The 25,142-nt window shown below is 45.1% G+C and overlaps 1 protein-coding gene across 3 annotated transcripts in view; it reads left to right on the top strand.

The window, feature by feature from the left end:
• Nucleotides 1–19,009, top strand: part of CCDC57 (coiled-coil domain containing 57) — an 85,245-nt gene extending 66,236 nt beyond the window's left edge. For all 3 annotated transcript variants that reach the window (XM_040330781.1, XM_040330782.1, XM_040330780.1), the window contains exons 16-20: nt 3,564–3,774; nt 7,271–7,383; nt 8,539–8,643; nt 11,344–11,536; nt 18,746–19,009. In XM_040330781.1, the coding sequence (XP_040186715.1) occupies nt 3,564–3,774; nt 7,271–7,383; nt 8,539–8,643; nt 11,344–11,536; nt 18,746–18,921 (798 nt within the window). In that variant the 3' untranslated portion in view covers nt 18,922–19,009. The remainder of the gene's footprint in view (nt 1–3,563; nt 3,775–7,270; nt 7,384–8,538; nt 8,644–11,343; nt 11,537–18,745) is intronic.
• The last annotated feature ends 6,133 nt before the right edge of the window (nt 19,010–25,142 follow it).

Below are 25,142 nucleotides of genomic sequence, written 5' to 3' on the forward strand. Positions count from 1 at the left end.
TACCGCACGCTATATGGGATGTACACAGCAGAGCCTGCAGCTGACATTGGAAGGGAGAGACACGAAGCTCGCCTGCTATTGGAGCTGGGCTCTTCCTCCGAACGCCACACACCCCCGCTACAGGATTGGCTGCAGCCCGTGATGTCATGCACACCCTCATGTATTTCCCAAACACGCTGCCGCTACGGGATTGGCTGCAGCCCGCGATGTCATGCTCCTTCAGCTCGAGGTATGCTATCAGCGTATAGCGCGCACCGGTGATTTTTTGCGCGATATACGCCGATAGATATAGGTATTTTAGTCTTTTTAAACTTTGTTATATGGTTTTATGATTATGATTGTTACTGTCTACTGGAATGAGAGATCTTTTTTTCCGTATATGGATGTGTTGGTTCTATGAGCGCATCGAGGCCCTTGGGTAGTGACTGCGCTCTCAATAAGCATTTTTATAAATAAATAAATGCAGTGAGCAGGGCCTGAGAATCCTTAAAGCGGAGTTCCGGCCACAAATTGAAAAAAAAAAACTTTTTAAATATAAATACCCCTGTAATACACAAGCTGAATGTATTCTACTACAGTTAGTCTGTAAACTAAGGTCCGTTTTGTTAGGTTGTTACAGCATTTAGACACTTTATAAAACAGAAATTGACTGGGGCCATCTTAAGTGTGGGCATCATGAAGCCAGACTGTATGACTTCCTGGATTTCAGCCTTGCACATGCTCAGTGCTGTACAAGCAATGTAATGGTTTCAGATCAGTTTTCAATAGCAATGGGAGTGTCAGAGGAAGTTACCGCCCCTTATCTATGCAAAGCAAACCTCTCCCCCCCCCCTCCTTCCAGGAACCAGTAAATATAAGAAATAATTTGTTCCTGTGCAGATATATCTACATGACAAGATGATATATATCTCTTGTTATATATGTGGTGTGTATACATATACCAGACATGTGCACTGTCAATCAATTCATTTTGTTAGTGCGGTGATGTTAGTGCGGTGATGTTAGTGCGGTGATGTTAGTGCTGCGATGTTAGTGCTGCGATGTTAGTGCGGTGATGTTAGTGCTGTGATGTTATTGCTGTGATGTTAGTGCTGTGATGTTAGTGCTGTGACATTAGTGCGGTGACGTTAGTGCTGTGATGTTAGTGCTGTGATGTTAGTGCTGTGATGTTAGTGCTGTGATGTTAGTGCTGTGATGTTAGTGCGGTGACATTAGTGCGGTGATGTTAGTGCGGTGATGTTAGTGCGGTGGTGATGTTAGTGCGGTGACATTAGTGCGGTGATGTTAGTGCGGTGATGTTAGTGCGGTGATGTTAGTGCGGTGATGTTAGTGCGGTGATGTTAGTGCTGTGATGTTAGTGCTGTGATGTTAGTGCGGTGACATTAGTGCGGTGATGTTAGTGCGGTGGTGATGTTAGTGCGGTGACATTAGTGCGGTGATGTTAGTGCGGTGATGTTAGTGCGGTGATGTTAGTGCGGTGATGTTAGTGCGGTGACAGTGCGGTGATGTTAGTGCAGTGACATTAGTGAGGTGACGTTAGTGCGGTGGTGATGTTAGTGCGGTGATGTTAGTGCGGTGATGTTAGTGCGGTGATGTTAGTGCTGCGATGTTAGTGCTGCGATGTTAGTGCTGCGATGTTAGTGCGGTGATGTTAGTGCGGTGATGTTAGTGCTGTGATGTTAATGCTGTGATGTTAATGCTGTGATGTTAGTGCTGTGACGTTAGTGCGGTGATGTTAGTGCGGTGGTGATGTTAGTGCTGCGATGTTAGTGCGGTGATGTTAGTGCTGCGATGTTAGTGTTGCGATGTTAGTGCGGTGATGTTAGTGCTGTGATGTTAGTGTTGTGATGTTAGTGCGGTGACATTAGTGCAGTGATGTTAGTGCGGTGGTGATGTTAGTGTGGTGACATTAGTGCGGTGATGTTAGTGCGGTGATGTTAGTGCTGCGATGTTAGTGCGGTGATGTTAGTGCTGTGATGTTAGTGCAGTGATGTTAGTGCGGTGGTGATGTTAGTGCGGTGGTGATGTTAGTGCGGTGACATTAGTGCGGTGATGTTAGTGCGGTGATGTTAGTGCGGTGATGTTAGTGCTGTGATGTTAGTGCAGTGATGTTAGTGCGGTGGTGATGTTAGTGCGGTGGTGATGTTAGTGCGGTGACATTAGTGCGGTGATGTTAGTGCGGTGATGTTAGTGCGGTGATGTTAGTGCGGTGATGTTAGTGCGGTGATGTTAGTGTGGTGATGTTAGTGTGGTGATGTTAGTGCGGTGATGTTAGTGCGGTGACAGTGCGGTGATGTTAGTGCGGTGACAGTGCGGTGATGTTAGTGCGGTGACAGTGCGGTGACAGTGCGGTGATGTTAGTGTGGTGATGTTAGTGCGGTGATGTTAGTGTGGTGATGTTAGTGCGGTGACAGTGCGGTGACAGTGCGGTGATGTTAGTGTGGTGATGTTAGTGTGGTGACAGTGCGGTGACATTATGTGCAGAGTGGGGGGAGGTACAGATGATCAGGCATACAGAGCGGATCTCTGTCTGTGTAGATCTGTATGTGAGTACAGTGATCATAGTACAGCCCCGCCTCCCTGCACTAGAATTGTAACACACAGTGCAGAGCTCTGTTGCAATGTACAGGGAGGCGGGGCTGTACTATGCTCGGTGCTCTCACATACAGATCTACACAGACAGAGTGAGACTCGCTCTCTCTGCCTGATGATCTGTATCTCCGTGCATCGGAGACAGATGGCAGGTGGGCGGGTGGTGGAGGGAGGAGGACGGGGGCGGCGGTGACGGACGGGTGGAGAAGCTAGGACGGGGGCGGAGCTAGGACGGGTGGAGGAGCTAGGACGGGGGAGGAGTTGGAGAGGGAGAAGAGGAAGGACACCACCTCTATGGGCGGCACTGCCCTCCCTCCCTCCCGCCCCCCGAGATGTTCATCCACGGCTGCGATGTTCAGCCCAGCCTCCTGGGATTGAAGAGACACATATCCCAGGAGGCATAGCAGCGCTGGATGCGGCGGGGGGGGGGCCATTCCGCCGCGGCGGGGGAATAAGACACTCACAGATAAAAACGTGAGTTTTTAAAAGACAAAAATAAAACATCCCAAATGTATTTAAGGGGGCAGTGTAAAAACGAATGCAAAAAAGTTGTAAAATAGGGTGGAACTCCGCTTTAATAGGCCCAGCCCATAGATATGTAAATAGTGACTTTGGGAAAGTCCCCGTTTCATCCACTTCTTCCTTGCATGCACTCACTCCAACATCAGTTACACATTTGATCAGGACCAACTTCCTAATGGTAACAACTGTGGACCATGTCTAAGCAGTCCTATGTCAGCATGACCACCTTTAGCCCCAGGTGTCAGGGTGACAACGCAGGAACACAACTGGACGATAGTTGCCACTTTTCAACAGGAAATGCCTGAACAATGAGCTTTATTGCACGATCACCCAGTATTTTTTTAATCAAAGCTGCCGATTTCCAAAGATTGCATTTTTTAACAGTGAGTACCAAATTCCTGTTTTGTTGACCCTAAACTCTGTTCAGCATTTATTTTGTTTCCTAATAGAGTGAAGCTGTGAAACAGCTACGTGAAGAGGTACTGACCCTCCAGCAGCAACTGGCCGCTCTTACAACATCGGGTCACGGACTAACCAATCCTTACATACTAATGAATAAACTGAAAGAAGCTTTGAAAAAAAATTCTCAGCTCAGCATGGAGAAACAACAACTGATTGAAATAGGGAACCGACTACAAGCAGAGCTGGCCTCAGCAGAAGGTAAAGATCACAGGGCACTTAAGGATTAAAGAATATTGTCCAAAGTGTTGCCCCTGTTATTATCTATAATTGGTTCTCCACCTTAGTGAGAAACGATCATTCAGTATGGCATCCAAGGGAAATTTTAGTTTCCTCCTTCCTTTTTAACAAAACTTGAGCAAACATCTAAGGGCCCATTCGTACTGATGCGTTGTTGTAACGTGGGGTAAAATTGGCATTTACCAGCACATTACCACAAGGCACATTAATTAAAGAATTGTGGTGTGGTCCCTTACTTGTGTACTTTCTTGTGCATTAAATTAATTTTTCCTAAATAGCTTCCTTTACCTTAGTGCAGTCCTCCTTCACTTACCTCATCCTTCCATTATGCTTTTTAAATGTCCTTATTTCTTCTGAGAAATCCTCCCTTCCTGTTCTTCTGTCTGTAACTCAGTAATGCGAGGCTTTCTCCCTGGTGTGGAGATTTGTGCTCGCTCCCTCCCTTGGACTACAGGAGAGTCAGGCCGCCCACTAACACACAGCTCCTTTCTCTATCTGCAACGTAGAGAGCGTCCTGACTCTCCTGTAGTCCAAGGGAGGGGGGCGAGCACGACACTCCACACCAGGGAGAAAGCCTTGCATTACTGTGTGGAGTTACAGACAGAAGAACAGGAAGTGAGGATTTCTCAGAAGAAATAAGGACATTTAAAAGCAAAATGGAAGAAAGGGATAAGTGAAGGAGGACTGCACTAAGGTAAAGGAAGCTATTTAGGGGGAAAAAATTGTACCTTTACAACCCCTTTAAGATGTGCTGTATTGCCCTAGCGCATTATAATATGTTACATTAATGCTTGTTTGTTAACACAACACATAATGTAAACGGGCCCTTATTGATGTATAACTGGTACTACATGTACATTAGGCTTAGACTCTTAGTGGAGAAATGCACTGAATATTTATTGCACAGTGCTCTTCTGATAAGTGGCCACAAGATGGCAGTATGGCTACATGCATACTTTGCTGCCTTGTTCTGTTCAGAGATAATTATGTACCACTATGCAGCATAACTAAAGTTTCCTGAGCTGAAAGATAACTTTGGCCCAGATTCACAGCAGAGATACGACGGAGTATCTCAGATACTCCGTCGTATCTCTCAGAGTATCTATGCGACTGATTCATAGAATCAGTTACGCATAGATAGCCCTTAGATCCGACAGGTGTAATTGTTTTACACTGTCGGATCTTAGGATGCAATACCGCGGGCGCCGCTGGGTGGAGTTCGCGTCGTATTCCAGCGTCGGGTATGCAAATTCGGTTTTACGGCGATCCACAACGGTTTTTTGCGTTCGGTACGTCGTCGCTAGTCTAGTTTCCCTGCCCTAACTTTACACAGCCCACGTATGTGCTGTATAAAGTATGGCCGTCGTTCCCGCGTCTAAATTTAAAACATTTTTGTTCTTGCGTAAGACGTCCGGGCATACGAAAGTACGCTACGCACGTCGCCGTTCGAAAAAATGACGTCACTTCGCGCAAAGCACGGCGGGAATTTCAAAACGGAGCATGCGCAGTAGGTTCAGCACGGGAGCGCTCCTAATTTAAATGGCACATGCCCATTTGAATTACGCAAGCTTACGCCGGAGGCCGCCAGCGTAAGTTTTCATGCAAGTGCTTGGTGAATCGGGCACTTGCGATGAAAACTTGCGGCGGTGTAACGTATCTACGATACGTTACGCCGCCGCAGTTCTATGTGAATCTGGGCCTAAGTTCCTTTTCCAACAACTGATCTGTCTCTATCTGTGGATTTCATTTCTGTTTCTGATGCAGGGAAATAACCCACCTAAACTAGTGGTTCTCAACCATAGCAAAGCCATGCAATTTTCTTCCTAAATGGGCCCAACATTAAGGGCCCATTTACTTTTTTTGTGGTGTATTAACATGGGTTATGTGTGTTGTGTTTAGGCAGGGCTCTTAAAATATAATAAAAGTATAGGAATACATAATTTGCATTCCTATACATTTACTTATGTTCATACAATAAAAATAAAGGAATTGAAATTATATCAAGACAACTACTACATTTCCTTGCATCGTTGACGTCAAAGTTTGGTCATAAATAAAAAAAGCAATCAGCACAAGGGACATTACTTACAGTCTCAGTAGGATGTGTTCCTTGTGCTGCAAATTCTTTGTCTTCCTCCATTGATCCCCCCCACAAATCCTGTAATTTTCTGGTGCAGTGGGGTTTCATGGAGAAGAGCAGCTGTGATAGTGGCTATACCCAGCGTTTTTGCCTACCTCCTCCATTAATAGATGTTGTAATACAGTGTCTAAGAATAAAGGGGCCAGACCATTCAGTGATCCGCCAGTCCTCCCTTTGTAGATTGTGTTTCATTTGTAGAATCTACAGTACAGCTTTCTATGAATGAAGGAGATGGGCTGAAAAGGCAGGCATAGTTGTGCTCTCTTGACGAGTTGCTATCACAGCTCCATTAGCCCTGTTAACCCTCGCTGCACTGTAAGATTACAGCATTGAGGGTAGAGGGGGGGTGGAATCGATTGAGGAGGATTTCAGCTAATAGAGGAGCCAGGGATATGGATTTGCATAGTTGCATTAGTCCAGCTTGGATCAATGAAAGTATGCAAATTCCATACCTGGCTGTGGAAGCGCAGAAGCCATCTTCCAGGTCTTATGCCAAAAAACTGCCCTGCTATAGAGTGAACACAGAGTGTCACTCACATGGAACAGCACCTATTTGGCACCTATTGAGAGAACGGTTTCTATTTTTCTAAATGAATAATTTGGAGAGAATGCCAGTGATGACATTACCTTCCTGCCTCCCCACCGTGTCCAATTAAAGAACAATTTGCATTCCTTAGGGAAAATACAAGGGGTTCTTCCAATGGCGCAGGACCCAAAAGATAGCCAGGATCACTGTAGTAGGGATTGCTACTACAGTGATTCTATGCTTCTGCAGGCATCAGCTAGAACAGTGGTCTAAAAACTGCAGCCCAGGTGCTGGATGTGGCCCTTTGTTTGCATTTATCTGGCCCATATTCCACCAACTGACACCAATGATAGGACACCATTCCTCCTACTGACACCATCAATGGGGCATTATTTCTCCCATTAAAACCAATGATGATGCTTTAATGATGGGGCATTTTCTACTCCAACTGGCCACAGTCCAGCCCCCCTAAAGCCTGAAGGGCGGTAAACTAGCCCCTTGCTTATAAAGTTTGGAGACCCCTGAGCTAGAATATGCATACTTACATTGGTCCACACTGGACTAATGTAACTATGCACAAATATCCATACCTGGATTTCAGCTTTAACAGGCTGCCAGATGTGTGCCAGGCAGTGTTAATAATGCAGAATCTAGCTTACTGTGTGGCCTTTTGGGTATGCTCTCTGTTCAGTTGCTGAAGCTCAGGCCATGTTTGAGTTCCCAGCAATGCTGAACTTTTACTCCACAGTACCAAATTTGTACATGGATTTTAATAATATCTTGTTTTGTAGTAAAGACTTCTAAACATTTGGTTACCGTAACATCACCCTCCAAGATTCAAGCACCAGAACCTCAGGGCCGCCTTTCAGCACTAGAGAGTCTTCAATACCAGCTAACATCACAGGTAATGTGCATTTTTCTCACTCCAACCCTACTACCCGCGTTTCCCCGAAAATAAGCTCAGATCTTATAGTAATTTTGGAAACAAGTGTCTTCTGTTATATTCTCCATAATATAAGTTAAAAACAAATCTGAAGGAAAGGAGGGAACCCTTCATAATGGGCACAGCAGGTGTACAGACCTGAGTACTCAAAGCAGGAAAGATGGGAATTCCTTTATAATGGGCACAGCAGAGGTACAGTCCCTGGAACTCCATTTAGAGATGTTGGGAGCCCCTCATAATGGGCACAGCAGTTGTACAGACCAGGGAACATGGCACAAGGATGGTGGAAGCCCCTCATAATGGGTACAGCAGGTGTACAGACCCAGGAACTCAGCATAGGGATGGTGGGAGCCCCTCATAATGGGCATAGCAGGTGTACAGACCCGGGAACTCAGCACAGACATGGTGGGAACCCCTCATAATGGGCACAGCAGGTGTACAGACCCGGGAACTCAGCACAGACATGGTGGGAGCCCCTCATAATGGGCACAGCAGGTGTACAGACCCAGGAACTCAGCACAGGAATAATGGGAGCCCCTCATAATGGGTAGAGCAGGTGTACAGACCCGGGAACTCGGCACAGGGATTGTGGAAACCCCTCATAGTGGGCACAGTAGATGTACAGACCTGGGAACTCCTCACAGGGATGGTTGGAGCCCCTCATTTTTGGACACAGCAGGTGTACAGACCTGGGAACCTAGTACAAAGATCTCACCCGTTGCCAGGAGATGGGGACTATAAAGGAGTTTAACTCTATATCATCTGTCAAAAACTGAAGTATCACATATGGGTGGGCTGATCCTTGAAATGATTCTCTATCTAAACAATAATTTTTAGCTGACGTGGTATAATTTATTCTTCTTTATTTCTTAATTTTTTGCTGATAATGCCACAGCATAGTCTGTGTATAAAAGTGGCATTTAGTATAAATATTTTGCCCATTTACGCAAAAAATCATTAAAAATCAATTCTGCAATTTAAATGATGATACAAATGCATTAAGAAGTCTTTTTATTATATTTGCTCGATTTAAGTAGGTCAGTTCACCCACTAATCAATATAACATCTTCGCAGCAATATGCTTGCATTCTCATTATTGTCCATTTTTTTTTACAGGAGTTACAGTTTGCTCAGTACCAGAAAATTCCCAGAGTGTCTGCAGATGATCATACCACTACCAGAGCCAAACCCCAATGGCACGGTGACAGCTCTGCAGTGCAGGTAAATGGTCCATACACAGATATGACTCCGCTTGTGTCTCTGACCATAGAGGAATATAGAGAAGCTGTGTAATGAAAACATATCTCCAGGTACATGGCTAAATGCTCAGTTTAGATACATATAAACATTATTTTCTGGTCTTTCTGCCAGAAAAATTCCAATTCTCTCCACCATTCTTGCAGTTGACATACATCTGACTTAGGACTGTTTCACGCGGGCTTCAGCTTGTATAGGAGCAGTGAACAGCAAGCTTTGACAAAGCATTTGCAGAGCTCTCAGCAAGCTTTTGTTGAAGCTTTTAAAAGTACCATTCAGCTCCAGTTTATAAATGTTGAACCCAGATACTAATGGGAGTGCTTACTGGCACTTTAACCACTTGCTGCCCAACCACCGTCAAATGATGGAGGGACAGTGTGGCCCTCGTTCTGGGTGGACGCCATATGACGTCGCGCCAGAACAGCCACTCTAGTGCGCCCCGGGGGTGCGCAGCATGGCCTTTGTGGCCGTGCCATGTTGCTAGAACACGGCGTGACCCTGATTTCTGTGAAGAGCCGATGAAGCGGCTCTTTAACCATCTGATCGGCTGTGTCCAATCCCAGCCAGTCACATGGTAAATGCAAAAGTGCTGGTAATCGGCTCTCATTGCCTCACACTGACCGATCAGGGTCATTTCCTCGCAGAGGACACCTGAACAGGTAATCAGGGCACTGGTCATCAGTGCCCTGATTACAGTAAATCCCCCCCCAGTGCCACAATTCAGTACCCATCAGTGCCACCAATCCGTGCCTATCAGGGATCCCAGGGTAAAACTGAAGGAGCATGCATGGCAAGCTGACAACACTGCTGCTAGTTGTGAGGCAGTGATTTAGTGCTGTCATCCTGCAACAGGAAGTGATCTTACTTGCAGGATCTCCAGGTAAGAACCATTCACAAAATAAATTGCTTAGGAAAACTGAGGCAACCATAATGGAAAATACTATTTGGGTTTACATACACTTTAAGTATTCTGCAAGCATCGCCATGTCTTCAGTGTCACAGTCTCCCTCTTCATTAGATGAGCCAAAAGCGAATTGTATGATTGTTCATTCAGAGCTTACAGTCCCGTCTCTGTTCCCATTGGCACAGACTGCAAGTGTCTGACAGGGCCGACTATCACAACTGTGCCAAGAGTACCCCATATACTTCCTCTGTAATAAGATATTCTGATTGCAACTCCGCATCTCTATGTTGCCTTAAACTTTGTCCTACAAATTTCCATGTTCTGTGGTGTCCATCCAGACAGTTGGCACAGTCTGTGCTGTCTTTATAATACTGCCACACGGTTGTCTGTGTTACAACAAGTCATAATATGTTTAGGCCCTAAGCTTATATATGACCTTTGAGTAGAGATTTCAAATCTGGAGGGTCTCCAGATTTATGAACTTGACATTCTTTGCAAGGTTTACTGGAAAATACATTATTGGAGTTTCAAAAAAAAAAAATTCTTTAAATATTGCACTTAAAATTGGGGTCATTTCATAGGCCAGTGATGGTGAACCTTGCCACCCCAGATGTTTTGGAACTACAATCATGCATTCTGTGGTGTAGCCGAGCATCATGGGAAATGTAGTTCCAAAACATCTGGGGTGCCAAGGTTCCCCATCACTGCCATAGGCAATACAGCTCTAATTGAAGTAAGTATCAGGATTTCTGTCTCTAATGTTCTACACATTGAGCTCACTCCAACACTGATCCATAAGTGATGAGCGAGATTCTTGAACCAGCAGCAAGAGACGTCCAATAAATGTTTATCCTTTCTTTCTCGTTCATTGAGGGACACAGGACGTCTTTACATTTTTGGGTTATGCTGCAGCCTACAGGAGGATTGGACACCGACAAAAAAAATTAAATTAACTCCTCCCACTACCAGCATGCCTCAGTTTTCAGCTAGTATCTCAGTAGGATGAACATCTTTTCTGCAACTCTGCTGTGTTAAAGAGTAGAATGAAGGGCTCAGGTAAGAAGGGGGGGGGAGGGGATATTGATGCCTAAACATTTTTTACCTTAATGTAAGGAATGCATTAAAGCTGAGTTCCACCCAAAAGGGAAAGCTCCACTTGCCTGCCTTTTTTCCTCCCTCCACTGCCACATTTAGCACCTTTTTGGGGGGGGAGTGGGTACCTGGTTTTGATAGGTACCCACTCCCACTTCCGGCTCTGTTCCCCTGAAAGTCTGCTTCCCCTGCAGCCTTCTAGGACACTTCACGGGTCCCATTCACAAAGTACAGCATTCACTCACAAAGTGTAATAGAAAACTGTCTGTGAAGCCGAAAGGTTTCCCATAGTCAGGATGGTGCCAGCACCCAATAGTCGATTGAAGAATTGGCTTGGGTGCAAATATTGCGGGATCCCTGGACAGGCAAGTTCCCTAATATATAAAGTGAGCCGCTACAGTATTTGGGGATTGCAGCTCGCACACCTGGGGGGAAGGAGGGGCTGGAGCTCCTTTTTAAGGTAAAAAGTGTTTTGGATTTAGATCCACTTTAGGCATAATGGGAGTGTTATAACATACAGTATTAGGAAGTTGGTTAGCAGGGCTCTGATGGGGACTATGGTTAAATGAACAAGACGCGCCTTACACAGGACTTCCATTGACAAGTATCTATTAAAATTTAACAAATTTTGTTTTGTCAATAAGAAAAATGGTGTGTTATTATTACAGACTACTCAAGCAAAACCAACACATAAAGAGAACCTGTTACAATCACCCAGTGTGAATCACGTGAGCAGCGCCCGTTCCTTGCGTTCAGCAGCCTCACTGACAGAGGGCGATACATCTTTGCAGGAAGTTTGGAAGATATTGGACATGGGGTCAAGTCTGTCTCTCCTCAGCTCCCAGGAAGCAACTGAGCAAGGTGAGAATCCAGATACTGTCCTAGATAATTAAAAGATACTAAGGCTGCATTCACACCTGAGGCCCCATACACACGGGAGGATTTATCCGCGGATACGGTCCAGCGGACCGTTTCCGCGGATAAATCCTCTCGAGGATTTCAGCAGATTTTAATGCGATGGAGTGTACTCACCATCGCATTGAAATCCGCGCCGAAATCCTCTGGCGATGACGTGTCGCGCCGTCGCCGCGATTATGACGCGGCGACGTGCGCGACGCTGTCATATAAGGAATTCCACGCATGCGTTGAATCATTGCGACGCATGCGGGGGATCCCTTCGGACGGATGGATTCGGTGAGTCTGTACAGACCAGCGGATCCATCCGTTGGGATGGACTCCAGCAGATGGATATGTTGTGCATGTCAGCAAATATTCGATCTGCTGGAATCCATCCCAGGGGAGATATATCCGCGGAAAAAGATCCGCTGGCGTGTACACACCATAGGATCTATCCGCTGAAACCCATTTGCTGGGATTTATCTGCGGATGGATTCTATGGTGTGTATGGGGCCTGAGAGTTTTGTCGCATGAAGCTCCAAAACGCTAGAGGGGAAAAAATACATTATTTTCAATGGAGATGGTTCACATCTCCACTCCGAAACGCCTGACGCCGAACGCCTGAAGCTCAAACAAGTTCTGGACCCTTTTTTGTCCCTCGAATTGAGCGTATTTGGGCGTTTTTCTGTTTTTAACATTGGTGACCCTAGACCTGTCCAAAATCGCGGTAAAAAACGCCGCAAAACATGGTAAAAAACGCGGCAAAACGCTACGCTCAGGTGTGAATGCAGCCTAAAGATTAAATGTAAAGATTCAGAACCTTACATTTTAAGGCTAGGATTAGTGTTGTAAAATAAGTGAAAACACCTACCTGAAAATGCAGGTTGCCAGACATATTGTGAATAAATACAAAGCATAATCTGATTGGACAAATTCGAGAGCTGGGGTAGTGACGTCATGCTCTCCACCTCATCCAATCAGAGAACGCTTTAAATTCATTCAGAAAATGTAAAGCATTCTCTGAATGGTGCGAATGTTGAATAGCTGACCTCCTGTATTTAGTAATTGTCAAGGGGGGACAGCTCGGCACGGGACCCAATAGCAAGTGGAGATCACTGGAAAAGCAGCGTCAGTGATTTCCAGCTTCCATGGTCATCGGCCAGGTATGGTATACACATAGCTACGTTGGTTTAAGCTGGACCAACATAACTATGTATAAAATATCCATACCTGGAATTTTGCTTTAAATATCTATCTGCAACCACTTTTTAAAACTTGAGATCCAAAATGATTAATTCTGATTCTGTTTTGTCATTTCTCTAGTGAGACACACAGTTTGAAGCTGATTGGTTGTCCAGACATACTCCTCTTTTCAGGCATTTTTTTATTTTTTTATTACACTCTTTATAATTCTATTTGCTGCCGAGTATGTCCAGATGATCAGACCAGAGGTGTTATTGCAGGTCATTACCTTCAGTTCCCGAGCCGTGTTTACTTTACGGTTTATGTGGACTGTATTGCACAAATAACTTGCGTTATCTGTGTACAAGAGCTGTGCGAGCTGCAATCCCTTCCTCCCCATTTGGCTTTCTAACACAATCTATGTCCTAATTATTGTCGCTGGAGACATATGATGCAAAACATATACGGGCAGCATGGGATTTATTGTTCAAATCGAAGTTTGGAGGACTTGTTCATTAGCAAGAACTGTTTGGTATATTAATGTTAATGGACTAATCAATAGTAACTTATGTTCTGAGTTAGAATGACTCATATAGTACCTGTCCAGAGCAATGACGTGCAGCTGATTCTGAAGTGAGTGCATGTAGACAGAAAGTGAATGAACAAGGCTGCAAGAGATCAAAAGCCCTGAGATAATTCCTGACACTCTTCTTGAAGTTTTGGGTTATCCCCTCACCTTTGTGTGTTACAGCTCCTCCTGTTACTCTTCTTCGTGATATAAAATAACTACTAGCCTAGCAGGGTCGGCCCCGCCCTCCGCTCTCTCCTCACTGGCTTTGATGCCTCTCTGTCCAATGATGAACATCGTTGGATTGAGATCAGGCTCAGGTAAGTAATAAGGGGGGGGGCTGCATGCAGAAGGTTTTTTTTACCCTAATGCATAGAATGCATTAAAGTAAAAAAAAATAAGTAGTTTAATCTCTCTGACCAGAATCAGTCCAGACACAAAGACACAAAATATAACGAAGTCCTCATTCAGATTGGCAGCGTCAATCCTGTGTTTATATGCATTTTTAATTTTCCTCTAAACACATATACTAATTTTTTCAGTGGTGCCATTCAAATGTATTGTTTACCCAAGTTTTTCTGTGGTTATTGTAGCTGCATTATCCTTAGTAAAGCACACAACAAAAGGACCAGAAAGTAGAAAACATATCAAATGTTTGAAATGAGAAAATGTATAATTTAAAAAAACAATATGGTCATTTTAACCCCTTACGCCGACCTTACGCAAATATGTGATCTCGGGTTGAAGGGTTTATACCAGGGTTGATGCATACAGCTGCACATATCACCCCGGTACCGTTTTCTGGAGCCAGCGGTTGGCTTTTTAGTAATGACAACCGATGCGGCTAAAAGCTATCCCAAGGAGCGGTAGTGGACGTCCCACTTCCGTGGCTATCCTGGTCTCTCCCGTCACATCAGGAGGCCCGAGCGACCAGTCGACACCTCCGACGGCTGGCCGAAGACCCAAATGAAGCCAGTAACGGCTTCAATCGGGTCTCCGCTCTAGTAACCCAAAAGTGATGACATCGCTTCCCGTTTACTTGGCTGCCAATGGCACTGATTTAAAAAAAAAAGATAAAGATTTTTGTGTTTTGAATACTTTTAAGTGCAAAGGAGGGATTTTGGTAGCATAATTATTATTATTTATTTATATTATTTATTTATTAAAATGCTTATAAAACAACAGCGCAGTCTTACACACGTGCCTCGATGCGCTGGCGGGATAAAAACAGAACAGAAAAGGGGCAAAAACTACATCGACCAAACAAGTGACAATAAAACAATAACAATCAGCGAAAAGGAAAATATAAAACATACAAAGTTAAATATATAAAATTTTTGAGCTATTAGAATACTTAATATTTAAGTCACCCCGAAAGCCTGGATATATAGCCATGTTTTTAACAATCTCCTAAACTTTAGGAGATCATTTTCCAGTCTTATGTGAAGGGGCAAGGAGTTCCAGAACTGAGCTCCTTGAACTTCCAGGGTCCTCCCACCACATTTGTTTTTAGCAAATTTGGGGATGTTCAACAAAGCCAAATTCTCAGACCGCAGGGATCTGGTAGGCACATGTCTGATGAATTTTTCTCTGAGATAGCCCGGTCCAAAACCATGGATGGCCTTATGCACAAGACACCCCGTCTTGAACTGAGACCGTTGTGCCACGGGCAGCCAGTGGAACGTATGTTCCTTGCTAAAGAGCATACGTTTTTATCAAGTTGTTACGGGTAAAGTTCCACTTTAAACATAAAGTCTCCTCATGTGTAATACAGAGGTGCATAAAAAAGGCCATATGGCTTGGTAGTGTTTACCAATGGTAGATGTACTTAGTAGAATCAATAAGCACTAAAGGAAAGAATAATTTCCGCTTTTACACAGTATATTCAAGGGTTAACAATTAACCGTCGTTTTCTAAATTAGACTTAATGGAAATCCAGATACAGACACAAATGCGCACCAAAATAACCAACCAAATGATTCTTCAGAAAATAACTGTTCAGCCTGCATTCTTGCCTGATAAGGGATTCTAACTGCTCAACAGTTCTGGGTTGTCTTTATTGTATTTTTCGTTGCACCAAATATTTTGAAATAGTGAAAGGTCTTGACTGCAGGCAGGCCAGTTAAGCACCCGGACTCTTCTATTAATCCATGTTGTCGTGAAAGATGCAGTATGCAGTTTAGCATTGTTCTGCTGAAATATGCAAGACCTTCCCTGAAAAAATATATGTTGCCGGATAGAAGCATATGCTGCTCTAATACCTGGATATATCTTTCAGCATTGATAGTGCACTTCCAGATGTGCAAGCTGCCCATTTCATATTCACTAATGCACCCCCATACCATCAGAGATAATGACTTTTTAACTGAGCGCTGATGACAAGGTCCCTTTCTTCATTAGTCTGGAGGACACGGCGCCCAAAAAGAATGTCAAATTTGATTCGTTTTGACTACAGAACAGTTTTCCACTTTGCAACAGACCATTTTAAATAAGCTTTGGCTCTGGGAAGAAGAAGAGGAATTGTCTTGGGCCACATTTAAGTTTACCTTCCAACATAACAATGACCCAAAGCACACAGCAACAATGACCACACAGTGGCTGAAGGAGAAAAAGGTGAATGTCCTTACATGGCCTAGTCAGAGACCAGACTTAAACCTCATTGATAATGTTTGGAATGACTTGAAGACTGCAGTCCACCAATGGTCACCATCAAATGTAACTGAACTTGAGCAGTTCTGCAAAGAAGAGTGGACAAATATTGCAAAGTTTAGATAAAGTATAACGTTTAAAGTGTAAAGGATAAAGTGTAAAGTTAGTAGAGACAAATCCCAACACACTAAAGGCTGGAATTAAAGCAAAATGCAGTTCGAAAAAATACTGACACAAGGGGGTGATCCTTTTTCCAACTCAGTGATTCTGTTTTTGAATTTGTTTTTATTTGTTTTCTGACATGTTGGTGTTATATCTTTCACATGGATGTTATAAGTTGCACTAAAGTAGAGTAAGTCCTCATTCACATGACGGACCGTTCGGGTCCGCCTGTCAGTTTTGACGGCGGACCTGAATGGCCGCTCCATGCATCCTATGGAGCGTCGGATGTCAGCGCAGACATGTCCGCTGACATCCGATCCGCTAAAAACAGACGTATGGGGGGCACGTCCCCATCCGTCCATGCGGATCGGGTAAGATCTGATGAAAATGGACATGCTGTCCGTTTTTAATCAGATCGCTCCACAGGAGACAGCGGTGCCCGACAAGCCCCTCCCCGCTCGGTGAGCAGAGAGGAGCTTGTCACCTGTCGGCTCAGCGGAGATCTGCGGACTGATCTCCCGCTGAGCTGACGGGAGCAGGCGGACTCCGTAGGAACGGAGTCTGCCTCGTGTGAATGGGGCCTAAATAGAGCTGGATAATAATTAAAAAAAACGAAAACTGGGTCTGTCTTCATTTCAGGCTGCAAAGCAACAAAATGTAATTATTTTAAAGTGGGGTGATTCTTTTCCATACCCACTGTACTTACTGCTCTGATATTTCAGCTTTGGCCCTGCACACCTGTATGTTGAAAGAGTGAAAGAGCATTGCAGAAGCCTGAGAGGGCCATCTATTTGCCATGTTATTGCCTCACCCAGCATGGAGCTGTCACTGGGTTATCTGTGCACTTCCCCATCAGACACAATGTCAACAGTGTTCACATCAGGCTATTGGGCTATTACAAGTTATCTGTCTGGGTGAAATGCTACACATTGCTGAGTGCTGGTAAATCATACATCTACTTGTACTCATTACTCAGCAGCTGCTGTGTACCAACTGACTTGTGCATGGTGGTGAGATAGGAAGTGCGTATCATTAACCCCTCAATGCCAACGTAATGCATACATGTGGCCTTCTGCTTCATGTGGTTGTACCGGGGTGACCCCGGTACCGTTTTTTAGAGCTGATTTTCTTGTAATAACAACCGATGCAGCTAATCAGCCGCTTGGCTGTTATTACAAGCAGCAGGAGGAGGCGCAAACCCCCCCACCGCCGCCTTCTGCTGCTCGTCTGGGCTCTCTCGTCCCACTTGGAGGCCAGAGTGACCAGCCGGCATGTCCGTCGGCTGGCTGGCGACCTGTAAAAAGCTGGAATTGGCTTTGATCGGATCTAGTAACCCAAAAGCGATGTGATCACATCGCTTCTGGTTTACTGAAGCATTAAAGGCACCAGATTTTAAAAAAAATGTCAGTATTCAAAACAGCCAAACTTGGTGTTTTTTAAATGCTTTTAAAGCGGGGGTTCACCCGAAAAACAAATGTTTAACATTAGATTGAGGCTAATTGTGGGAAGCACAATCGGGTGTTTTTTTTTTTTAAATCAATGCCGTACTTACCGTTTTAGAGATAGATGTTCTCCCGCCACTTCCGGGTATGGGCTGTGGGACTGGGCGTTCCTATTTGATTCCTATTGTTCCTATTTGATTGACAGCCTTCCGACCGTTGCATACAGCACGTCACGAGTTGCCGAAAGTAGCCGAACGTCGGTGCACAGGCGCCGTATAGAGCCACACCGACGTTCGGCTTCTTTCGGCAAATCGTGACGCGATGTATGCGACGGTCGGAAGGCTGTCAATCAAATAGGAACACCCAGTCCCGAAGACCATACCCGGAAGCCGCGGAGAACATCTATCTCTAAAACGGTATGAACTGCTTCGATTTAAAAAAAAAAACACCCGATTGTGCTTCCCACAATTGGCCTCAATCTAATTTTTTTTAGGGTGAACCCCCGCTTTAAGTGCAAAGGAGGGATTTGGGGTCTTCTAGACCCCAGATCCCTCCAAAAAAATACCTAACAGGTGTGTCGCCGTTCCACAAGTGTACACAATTTTAAAATATGACATGTTGGGTATCTATGTACTCGGCGTAACGTTATCTTTTACACTATACAAAACAATTGGGCTAACTTTACTGTTTTTTGATTTTTCTTTTAATTCATGAAAGTGTATGTTTTAAAAAAAAAATGCATTTGCAAGACCGCTGCGCAAATACAGTGCAACATAAAATATTGCAACAACTGCCATTTTATTCTCTAGGGTCTCTGCTAAAAAAAAGTATATATAATGTTTGGGGGTTCTAAGTAATTTTCTAGCTACACACAGAAGTTTTTTTTTTATAATGCATAGAATGCAATAAGATAAACCTTCTGCCTTTACAACTCCTTTAAATGATGCTGGGTGACCATCCCTGGATTGTAGAACGGTGAGCTGGGGACAGCGCCTGGGATATGGAGAGTATTGCAGTGAAACCTGTTTTTTTATTTTTTTACTTATGAAAGGCTATAAATATATAAGCGTTTTATGAAGCTGCATTTATACTGATCTTGTAAATCGAGCAGAATTCCTTTTATCGGTTCGGTAATGCTGTGTGCTAATTTTTTCTGTTTTTAACTCACAGCACTCCCTGGTAAGACTCAGACGGGTAATCACAAGAAAGGCCCTCCTACTGTGACACCACAAACTGCAATTAGGAAAAGTCCAGACAGGACGGGACGACCAGTGACGGCAAAGCACACGAGGGGCAGAGGGACACACAGCACCTCTAAAATCCGCAACTACAATATAAGAGACTGAGCAGATCCTCCCAGAGAACGGCACTTACTCTGAGTCTATCCAATGGATAGTTTTTATGTGTCATTAAATTTTATTTTGTTATAACAATTATCAGCTTCTGTATTGATTTAAATACACTTTTTACAGTCATATTAGTTCCCTTAAAGGGGAAGAAATATGGAAGCAGTCTTTGCTGATTTGTTATTACAAATGTAGGCTCTGGGGTTGCCATACTGTTTCAAATTTTACAGCCTAAAAAGTACAGTATGTAGAATGGGGACAGACTTTTCCCACTACACTGACTTAGTGTAAGATTAGGTGTCTAGGGCATCCCTCCCCTTACATTAGATGTCAAGAGCCCCCCCACCATCAGAAGTTGAGTCCCCCACTCTGTCTTGCATCACAGTGCACCCTCCTTTCCTTAGACTGCTGCTGGGAAGAAGCTGGATGCATTGCTTGAAAGCAATTCGCGTTCTCTCTCTCTCGCGCGCTCTCTCCCTCCCTCTGGCGCGCGCTCTCTCCCTCCCTCTGGCGCGCGCTCTCTCCCTCCCTCTGGCGCGCGCTCTCTCCCTCCCTCTGGCGTGCGCTCTCTCCTTCCAACTCGCGCGCACTCTCTCCCTCCATCTGGCGCGCGCTCTCCCCCTCCCTCTGGCGCGCGCTCTCTCCCTCCAACTCGCGCACGCTCCCTCCCTCTCTCTCGCGCTCCCTCCCTCTCGCGCGCTCTCTCCCTCCCTCTCGCGCGCTCTCTCCCTCCCTCTCGCGCGCTCGCTCTCTTCCTCTCACGCGCTCTCTCGCTTTCTCTCTCTCTCTCTCTCTCTCTCTCTCTCTCTCTCTCTCTCTCTCGCAAGCTCTCTCTCTCCCTCTTGCGCTCTCTCTCTCCCTCCCCGCTTTTTCAGCTCCAAATTCTTCCTCTCCTTCCACTCACTTGCTCTCTCCATCTTTTTCCCTTTCCCTCTTTGTCATTCTTACCTCTCTTTTTTTCCCTTTTGCTATTCTTTCTATCTCTTTCATTTCCTTTTCCTATCTCCCTCCCTTTTTTCCCACCCAATACATGCAGGCCTAAATTATTACAACATTTGGGTCTACTCAACTTATTGTACACACAGGTCATTATGCATTCAGCTACTTTATAAAAAAACATTCATTACAGTACAGAAGAAAGCACAAAGTCCAAATTCCTCTCTAAACCCCCCCCCAAGGGTAATATGGAACATGGGGGTCGTTAAACTTGTGAAGGAAATCACAGCTTTGTTTAGGTGCTAAAGGCTGGAAAAGTTTTTCTTCTCTCAGAATGTAGACATTATCAGAGCAGCTCTTCTGTTCAGTAGAGTTCTGGGAATCCTGCCAGGAGGCTCTATGTTCCCATTGACTATAACCCAATTCAAAGGAAGCTCCCCTGTTTCACTGTTTGTCAGCTTAGACGGGGGTTATGGCGCCTTGGATTGACTACATTAAATGGCTGCTGAATAGGAGGGCCTCGGTGCTGTGAGGATTTAACATTTATATTCTTTCAGCATATACTACAGTAAATTTTTTTTAATTCAAATGGTATTTTTCATGCATTGACCGTGGATTCTAAATTTCTCTCTGCACTTCAGATTCTGTCATTTGAACCCAGTAGAGCACAGGTGTCAAACACAAGGCCCGCGGGCCAAATCCGGCCCCCCCAGGCCATATCATGTGGCCCTCGCACCTTCTCTGCAGCTGCTGGAGAGCTCCAGCCCTCGTCTGGTCCTTACTTTCTGCTTTCAAGCAATGCATCCAGCTTCTTCCCAGCAGCAGCATAAGGTAAGGGGGTGCACTGTAATGTAAGGGAGAGTGGGAGACTCAACTTTTGATGGTGGTGCTCCTGACATCTAATGTAAAGGAGAGGGGATGCACTGGACATCTAATCTTACAGAAATAAACCCGGGCCGTTTGAGGGCAATCGTCATGCTGATGCGGCCCACAATGAAATTGAGTTTGACACCCTTGCAGTAGAGATTCTCCTCTCTCTACTCTCATCCACAAGGTTGTTGTAGCCATCACCTCTGCAAGCGAGTGTCGGAACTGCTGACTTTATCCGGCAAGGAACCTTTTCAGGTTCTGCATAAGACAAGGTGATGTTAAGGCTGAGGGCTTCCTTCTTGTCTAGTTTCTTCCTTTCACCTCATCCAGGATATTTTTCTCCTGTCCCTCTTTCCAGCTCTTTTTTTTTTTTATCAAACAAAGGTTTTTATTGAACCAAAATGACAGTACAAGTAAAGAGCTCCAGAGCAAAAACATTACCCATATTCGATGTGACGCAGCACATCCATACATCAGAAAATAGGTACCCCACCAAAAGCATTTACATGAAACAAGAACCAAGGAAAAACATTAGATACATTTGTCCCTACACAGTCAACCTCCCCAGCAGTCAAATCACAATTGCCCACATAGCCGCCCCCCCTCCCCCCCGTACATCCCGGTACGGTATGTCCTGTGCTAACCAGACAGTAATTTATCCGAGTCTAAAAATCCCCCCCTCATCCCTAAAATAGACTGTCATACACCAAATCTATCGGGGCCAGACCTGGAACATTGAGCCAAGGGGCCCATAATTTTTCAAACTTGGAGCTGGACCCTCTATGTTGATATACAACTTTTTCCAACCTTAATGTAACTCCCATCTGTTTGATCCATTCGTGTGCCGTGGGTGGCTCAGTGTCCTTCCAGTGTCTCAGTATCATCAATCGGGCCTGAAATAGTGCTCTACTAATAGCTTGCCCCGACACCCCCTCTTCCAGCAGGGCGTCTCCCACCCCCAGCAAACAGGGCTTGGGGTCTAGTGGTATCTCAACCTGGAAAGCCCCATTAAGTGTATCAATGACCTTTGTCCAATATAAATGTAGTTTCGGGCAGCGCCACAGCAGGTGAATAAGATCACCATGATCTCTACTGAACCTAACGCAGGTTGGATCCACCCCCAGCCCCATTCGTGCCAGCCTAGCCGGCGTGTAGTGCACTCTTAGAAGGACATTCTGTGCGACACGTTCAGGGAGCACGTGGGAACCGCCTGCAAGGCCTCCTCCCACTGCCCCTCCTCAAATGCCCCCACATCTTGTTCCCACCGGGCCATCGCCCTCAAAGGGGCCCCCGGTAGAAAGAGATTTAGAAGCATGGCATAGCAACATGAGATAAGGCCTTTAAACGTGTCCACTTCGACCACATGATTAAAGACAGACGCTGAGTCCAAGGACCAGACATCAGCCTCCCCCTGTGCGTCTACAGCGTGTTTAAGTAGCAAGTAATAAAAATGCATAGAGGTCGGCAATCTAAAGTTTGTCCTGAGCTCCTGGAAGGATCCAAGCCTGCCCCCCCCCTAATCACATGGGTCATAAGGGAGATACCCCTCTTTCCAGCTCTAGTTGAACAAAAGAAAAATCCTCTCCATTGTCTGGATGAGGCTCGGCTGTGCAGGTCTGTTTCTCCACCACTTCTTCTTTCAGGAAGACTGATTCCTTTTTGTCATCCCATATGGACCCAGTAAGGATTCACCACCGCTCCTTGTCCCACCAGTAGGTGGCCCATCCAAGCTTATGGTCAAGCATTGGGTTCCACTCTTCACTGTCAAGGCACACGCACACTAGATCTGTGTGCTTCTTGGACTTTTCAGCATCAAGCAACTTTTACAATGCTGTCATCCATTCACACATTCTTCAGGTGTAGGTTTCAGAATCTTCTGATATCAGATTCAAGCATAAGGTCCTTCCGGTGACTCTTTAACCACTTCCCGACCGCCGCATGTAGATATACGTCGGAAGAATGGTACGGACAGGCACATCAACGTACCTGTACGTGCCTGCCTAGACGTGGGTCGGGGGTCCGATCGGGACCCCCCCCGCTACATGCGGCGGTCGGATCCCCTCGGGGAGCGATCCCTTCGATCGCTCCCCGGAGCTGAAGAACGGGGAGAGCCGTATGTAAACACGGCTTCCCCGTGCTTCACTGTGGCGGCGCATCGATCGAGTGATCCCTTTTATAGGGGAGGGACAATTGATGATGTTAGTCCTACAGCCACACCCCTCTACTGTTGTAAACACACACTAGGTGAAGCCTAACACGTTCAGCGCCCTCTTGTGGTTAACTCCCAAACTGCAACTGTCATTTTCACAATAAAGAATGCAATTTAAATGCATTTTTTGCTGTGAAAATGACAGTGGTCCCAAAAATGTGTCAAAAGTGTCCGCCATAATGTCGCAGTCACGAAAAAAAATCGCTGATCGCCGCCATTAGTAGTAAAAAAAAAAAAATTTATAAAAATGCAATAAAACTATCCCCTATTTTGTAAACGCTATAAATTTTGCGCAAACCAATCGATAAACGCTTATTGCGATTTTTTTTTTTACCAAAAATAGGTAGACGAATACGTATCGGCCTAAACTGAGGAAAATTTTTTTTTTTAGATATGTTTTTGGGGGATATTTATTATAGCAAAAAGTAAAAAATATTGAATTTTTTTCAAAATTGTCACTCTATTTTTGTTTATAGCGCAAAAAATAAAAACCGCAGAGGTGATCAAATACCACCAAAAGAAAGCTCTATTTGTGGGGAAAAAAGGACGCCAATTTTGTTTGGGAGCCACGTCGCACGACCGTGCAATTGTCTGTTAAAGCGACGCAGTGCCGAATTGTAAAAAACCCTTGGGTCATTTAGCTGCATATTGGTCCGGTCCTTAAGTGGTTAAGCTGCAAATAGTCCACGGTTTTTCTGCAGTTTTTTTCTTGGGCCTGTTAACAAGTCTTTTCTGTGTTACCCACCCTCGCTGTAAAAATGACAATGGTCCCAAAATGGTGTCAAAAGTGTCCGATGGTGTCTCACTGGCCTAGCAGCCGTGAGAGGGATAAAGTACAGTCTCTGTCACAGAGCCTTTATGAGGAGACACTTTTGGTCCAGAATCCCCTGCTACAGGATTCAGCACCCGGATCTCTCCAACTTAAAGGAGTTGTAAAGGAACTTTTTTTTTTTTTTTTTTTGCTGAAATGACTGTTTACAGGGTATAGAGACATAATAGTTAACTGATTCCTTTTACAAACGATTAAAAATAGATAAAAATCAATCATATAATGTTTCTAGTTTCGTTTTTGCATGTTGTTTGCTGCCTCTCTGTTGTACAGAGCAGTGATACAGGGCAGTGATGGTTTGGAAAATGAAACTGATTGGTGCTGAGGGGTTTTAGACACACAGTAATCACACCTCCTTGATTAGTGACCACAGAGAGAAAGCTCCCAGTACTGTGGTTATCAGGAAACAGACAACCAGGAAGTGTGGAGATCAGAGAAGAATTACAGCAACTTGAGAGCGAAAACGAACAATGAGGACATGAAAACAGCACTGCATTAAGGTAAAGGAAGCTATTAAGATAAAAAAAAAAAATCCTTTACAAACCCTTTAACTCTGATAGAACTTTAGGCCAGACAGGCAACACCGTCAAGCTCTCAGTGTTTGGTACATCCTTCGATGAAGTTTCAAGGCCTTCTCCCAAGGTACCAGCTTCTTGCATGGTCCTCTCCAGGATAGGTCCTCCCCTGGCTTCCTTCATCAAGCGACCTCCTCCCGCAGGACGGACGGTACAGGATCACCTCTGAAAAAGCAGGCCCCAGTCTGACTACTGGGCCTACCAGGCAAAGCCAAGACCCCACCAACGTGGTCACGGAGTCAGGATTCAGGACACACACCTCGGGCCAGGCGGGCCACGAGGCCCGAACAATGGCCCCCACGCCAATGGCGTCTATCCCTTAAGTACCCCTCCCCAGCATGCACAGCGGGGCGACCATTCCCACTGATTCGCCGCTGAGGGGAACACCTAATGCACCCTGGCCTTGCTGCTGCCACCCTTGGCCTGGGGTGGTAATGACACCCCCAGGCGAACAATGATGGAACTCTCATCACAGCCATGGCTGGATTAGAGGCTAAATTTGCCATTTATCATATTAGTCTGAGCCAAATAGCAGCTCAGACCCCCCACTAAATTTACAGCAACGCCTGTTCAACACTTGCACTAAATAATCCCCTGTAATCCTATTTCCTGGTATTATTGGATATCTGTTGCTAACCTCCTGTTTTATTCCGTTTCACCCCCATACTCCATGTTACCTCCTGTGTCCCCCCCTTGCAGCCTCTCCCTTTGTGATATCTGATCACCATTGTCATGTTCTCTTTTGTTTGCCGTTTACTAGTTTCCTTCTCACCCAGAAACAGTTTATGAGACCGATGAGTGG

This window comes from Rana temporaria, chromosome 12, assembly GCF_905171775.1.
Source record: "Rana temporaria chromosome 12, aRanTem1.1, whole genome shotgun sequence".
Lineage (NCBI taxonomy): Eukaryota > Metazoa > Chordata > Amphibia > Anura > Ranidae > Rana > Rana temporaria.